The 6,000-nt window shown below is 37.8% G+C and overlaps 1 protein-coding gene across 1 annotated transcript in view; it reads left to right on the forward strand.

Annotated features, from left to right (window-relative positions):
• The window catches only part of LOC114574058 (zinc finger protein 501-like), a 36,485-nt gene that overhangs the window by 8,359 nt on the left and 22,126 nt on the right, over positions 1-6,000 (forward strand). The window contains exon 3 of the mRNA XM_028606359.1: positions 1,581-2,400. Within this exon, the coding sequence (XP_028462160.1) occupies positions 1,581-2,400 (820 nt within the window). The remainder of the gene's footprint in view (positions 1-1,580; positions 2,401-6,000) is intronic.

The following is a 6,000-nucleotide window of genomic DNA, read 5'->3' on the forward strand; positions in this document are numbered from 1 at the left end:
CTTATGAATCATTCAATAGACCAACATTTAGAACATTGGAGAAAGCAAACAAAGTAGACTCAATTGTTATTGTTATCTTCACACTCTCAGAGATACGAAGAAGAGATCCTGACTAAATACAGGCTCAGTGACCACCAACTGGGTCAGACAGACAGGTTAGAGAGAGAGAGAGACAGGCTCAGTGACCACCAAATGGGTCAGACAGACAGGTCAGAGAGAGAGAGAGACAGACTCAGTGACCACCATCTTGGTCAGAAAGAGATGAACATCCTCCTCCACTGTGAAAAATTCTTCACTAAGAGATTTACACTAGGGCTGTCCCTAACGATTCTTTTTTAAACAACTATTCTAACGGTACATTTTTAAATTAGCGATTATTTTCCCATTGCTTAATTATTAACAATTTACACAAAACAAATTTCAATAAGGTTAAAATCTCTATTTATTAAAGTAGTTTACCATTGCACTGTTCAAGTAAAATGAATGTGTAGTGCAACCTGAAGCCAGATGTAGGCGATCAATCCAACCACAAAATAGTCACCTTCAGTACGAATCCAAAAATAAAACTTAAAGTAAACAGAGCAAGTGCAAAAAGAGTAGTGTATGAGAAAATAACCTGTATTTGCTTTTGCTCTAATTATTTGTATCTAAAGGCTGGTTTAGCACTGTAGGGAGGAGAAGTTGGACAGTTGTTTTTGTCTTGTTCCAGTGATTGGCACATCTGGGTGATGGTGTCGGATATGTGTTAGCATGTTAGATGTATTTCCACTCACATACCCGACAACTGCTGAACAACGGTGACACACAGTCCTCGTCTCATCCACCACGCTCTCGCCTGTAGCCTACTACAGGAACTGAACCGAAGTCAAAGTTTTCGAGGTGGGGACATTATTAGACAAGAGGACCTGACACGGACCTGACACGGGAGGCTCCAGGCTGCAGCCAAACAGTCTCAAAGTTTTGCCAAACTTGCGATCTTAAAGAGGCCGGCGGGGAACTCTTGAGGGTCGCAACCACTCGCCATACTCGTCCTTTAGTGCTGCTATCTCTGACTCACTCACTGGACAGTCTACCTGACAAAAAGCTGCATGTCGGTGGAGGAGCTAGGCTAGCTTCCTCAGAGCTAAGGCGGGGCTACAGTTTAGGTGTCCCTAGAACCCGCGTATCCAGCAGTAGTTTCACATTACAACTTAAGGGTTCTATCAGCTGAGTCGTATCTAAGGCCCTTCCTATTTCCTGGAGTAAACATCAAAGTAAACAACATTTGCATTGCATAAGAACCTGATCGATGGGAATGATTGTTCCAGGCATTAGTCAAACCGTCAGGCGTTACCAGGGAAACAGAGTTGTTTGTAAAAACTTTATATTTCAATTGTAAAACTAATTAAAATATAAACTAATGTTTTAAAAATGTGTTATTTAGCAAGTGACCATGGTATAAACAGGTTAATGCCCTTCGAGGTGTCCATGGTCAGGTATTAATGGACGACGGCAAGGCATGAACCCTCCGACGTGCAGTCGGGCATTAACCCTTACTTCACTAACTCTCTCTCTCTATCTCTGTTTGTCTGTTGCTATAGAAACGGAGAGGAGAGGGACCCAAACATCACCACTGTCAACACTGTGAGAAATACTTCACATCATCGAAATATTTAAAGATTCATCAGAGAGTTCACACTGGACAGAATCTACACAGCTGTGATCAATGTGGGGCAGCTTTCATACAACAGAATACCCTAAGAAGACATCAACGCATTCACAGTGGAGAGAAGCCGTACAGCTGTGATCAATGTGGGGCAGCTTTCACACTAAAGGGTAACCTAAAAATACATCAACGTATTCACACTGGAGAGAAGCCGTACTGGTGTGAACAATGTGGGAAAACTTTTACTAGGAGTGGTGGCCTAGAAAACCATCGACGTGTTCACACTAGAGAGAAGCCGTACAGGTGTGAACAATGTGGGCAAAGTTTTTCTGAGAGTGGTAGCCTTAGAAGACACCAGCTCATTCACACTGGAGATAAACCTTACAGCTGTGATTTATGTGGGACAGCTTTCACACAACCGAGTACCCTAAAAAACCATCAACGCATTCACACTGGAGAGAAACCGTACAGATGTGATCAATGTGGGGCAGCTTTCACGCGACAGAATACCCTAAGAAGACATCAACGCATTCACAGTGGAGAGAAGCCGTACAGCTGTGATCAATGTGGGGCAGCTTTCACACTAAAGGGTAACCTAAAAATACATCAACGTATTCACACTGGAGAGAAGCCGTACTGGTGTGAACAATGTGGGAAAACTTTTTCTCATAGTGGTAGCCTAGAAAGCCACAGACGTGTTCACACTGGAGAGAAGCCGTACTGGTGTGATCAATGTGGGAAAACTTTTTCTCACAGTAGTACCCTTAAAACCCACCAGCGCATTCACACTGCCTCGTAGTGAACATGTTTCCGAGCCAAGCTGTTTCCTCCTGCCTCCTCCTCATGCCCTGATAGCTGTGTTGTTATTTTCTGATCTTCTCTCCACATTGAAGGCTGACCAGCAGTAACTTGATCTTCTGAACAGCATGGATGTTATCCTGGCTACGACTACATATTACGCTCCCTCCCTTTTGAAGCGATTCATTTCACTCAAAATTAGCTTTTACTGATCTTAAAGACTCAGAGAAAAAAAAATGTTGTACTGCTTTTGGATGTTAATGTAAAATAAATGCTAAACAAAGCAACATGGAATAACATTTCACCGATGAAAAAGATGTTTTACAATATTTATCTATTACGAAAGTGTTGAATTTAATATCACATAAGGTAACATTAATTCTTCTTTTAAGCTAACCATAAGTTAAGTGACTGTCCTGATGTTGAATTAAGCTAATGCTAACTTCTGTCGTGTAAAGTATTTGTTATTTCAGTAATTAGTAATACCTCAGTAAGATGCCTGTAAAAAAATGTTGTGTTACTGAACGTTTTCTTTAATTGTGGATAGACACATATTAGGAGGAGCACAATATTCCTTATGAAATGGTCGCTGTGTCAACATATAGCTCCAAAAAACAGCAGCAGCCTATGTGAGATATATATATATATATATATATATATATATATATATATATATATATATATATATATATATTAACAGGCGTCTTCAGTGGATTAGACACATGAGAACAGCTGGCTGTATTTGGGGGGAAGTTTGCGAGCTTTTGGCTAATTCTGACATTTTTAACCCATGAATAATCATTTTGTTTTATTAATTTGTTCTGTCCTCTTCTTAAATAAAAATACAAATAGTTTTTTTCAAAGTCGTAAAAAGATTCCTAATGAATAAAAGATGCAGAATATTTTAAAGGTCCTATGGAATGAAAAATTCACTTCATGAGGTATTTTAACATGCGTTCCCCCAGCCTGCCTATGGTCCCCCAGTGGCTAGAAATGGTGATACAGTACATGTTGACACTGGAAGATGAATGGCTTCAATCTGGTTGTACATGTGTATAATGAAAATAAAAGGCTTTCTATTCTATTATATGACTTTGTCGACATACAGTACAGGCCAAAAGTTTGGACACACCTTCTCATTCAATGTGTTTTGTTTTTATTTTCATGACTATTTGCATTGTAGATTCTCACTAAAGGCATCAAAACTGAATGAACACATATGGAATTATGTACTTAACAAAAAAGTGTGAAAGAACTGAAAACATGTCTTATATTTTAGATTCTTCAAAGTAGCCACCCTTTGCTTTTTTATTAATAAGGGAAAAGATTCCACTAATTAACGCTGACAAAGCACACCTGTGAAGTGAAAACCATTTCAGGTGACTACCTCATGAAGCTCATTGAGAGAACACCAAGGGTTTGCAGAGTTATCAAAAAAAGCAAAGGGTGGCTACTTTGAAGGATCTAAAATATAAGACATGTTTTCAGTTATTTCACACTTTTTTGTTAAGTAAATAATTCCATATGCATTCATTCATAGTTTTGATGCCTTCAGTGAGAATCTACAATGTAAATAGTCATGAAAATAAAGAAACACATTGAATGAGAAGGTGTGTCCAAACTGTACTTCCTGTACTGTACTATACTATGACTTTTTTTCAACATACTATATGACTTTTTCTACATACTATGACTTTCTTCTCAAAAATTTCAAAATACTATACTATGACTTTTTCCAACCTACAATTCTGACTTTTTTCGGACATTTTTTATTCTTTTCTTATAAAAAATGTCTACATACTATGACATTTTTTTCAACATACTATGCTAAACTTTCAGAAAACCTTAAAATATACATTCAGATATACATTTTTGGCGTTATTTAACATTTTTACTAATTTAAACCATTCCAACTTTTCTCACTGCTTTACCTTCTTAAACATTAAAGCCAGCAATGTAGTTCAGCTTTAGAAATTTAGCTTTTCAGTATTCACAAGCATTTTCTGCAGAATTTCAAGTGTGAGACACATTTATAATAAACTGATCTTGAGATATTTCTTTCCATAAGTGATTTTTCCCTCCCCGTCCAATGAAAATCATGTATCTCCAGATGTGTGCTGATGTTGAATGTTTGTGATAAACTGAAGGATAATATGGAGTCATAAGAGTGTCATAAAGAAGAATACACCTGTAAAAAAAAAAGAAGAAACTTAATGCGAAAGTTCAATTCTATTCAGTTTATTTAAGAGGACAGAGCAAATTAATAAAACAAATGATTATACATGGGTTAAAAATGCCAGAATTAACCAAAAGCTCGCAAACTTCCCCCCAAATACAACCAGCTGGTCTATCCACAATTAAAGAAACTGTTCAGTAACACATCACAAACATATTCAGCATCTTACAGAGGTATTACTAATTACTGAAATAACAAATACTTTACCTGACACAAGCTAGCATTAGCTTAATTCTGTATCAGGACAGTCACATAACTTAGTGTTAGCTTAAAAGGATGATTAATGTTACCTTTTGTGATATTAAATTCAACACTTTCGTAATAGTTAAATATTGTAAAATATCTTTTTCATCCGTGAAATGTTATTCCATGTAGCTTTGTTTAAAGCTTCTAAGTTAAGAATATTAGCTTCTTTTCTTCGTCTTAATGGACAATAGACTAAATAGTTCAGCAATTTGACATTACATTAGTAAACAGTGATCAGATTTTTTTAATTAAGAACTAATACTCCTTCATTGCAGCATTAGTTAAATATCGCTAGCAGTTGAACCCTTAACTCAACATATTGTATTACAGGAAAAAAAAGCTAATTTTGAGTGAAATGAATCCCTTCAAAGGGAGGGAGCGTAGTATGGAGTCTTGGCCAGGATAACATCCATGCTGTTCACAAGATCAAGTTACTGCTGGTCAGCCTTCAATGTGGAGAGAAGATCAGAAAATAACAACACAGCTATCAGGGCATGAGGAGGAGGCAGGAGGAAACAGCTTGGCTCTGAAACATTTTCACTACGAGGCAGTGTGAATGCGCTGGTGAGATTTAAGGTGACTACTCACAGTAAAAGTTTTCCCACATTGTTCACACCAGTACGGTTTCTCTCCAGTGTGAACACGTCGGTGGATTTTTAGGCTACTACTATGAGAAAAGGTTTTATCACATATATCACAGCTGTAAGGTTTATCTCCAGTGTGAATGAGCTGGTGTCTTTTAAGGGTACCACTCGTAGAAAAAGAATCCCCACATTGATCACACCAGTACGGCTTCTCTCCAGTGTGAACACGTCAGGGAGGGGCTACAGCTGCATCAGAACAAGGACTACCAGATTCAACAACAGTTTCTTCCCAAAAGCCAGAACCACTTAGAACTCACACATGCTCTGACTTCACTTCACAGTCTCCACTGTCGCACTGCTTGCTCTTGAGGGAATTACTGTAATTGTTGGGGCTTTGTAAATTATAGAGTGTGGTCTAGACCTACTCTATCTGTAAAGTGTCTCGAGATAACTCTTGTTATGATTTGATACTATAAATAAAATTGAATTGA

The sequence above is a fragment of the Perca flavescens genome, chromosome 19 (genome assembly GCF_004354835.1).
Source record: "Perca flavescens isolate YP-PL-M2 chromosome 19, PFLA_1.0, whole genome shotgun sequence".
Classification (NCBI taxonomy): Eukaryota; Metazoa; Chordata; class Actinopteri; order Perciformes; family Percidae; genus Perca; species Perca flavescens.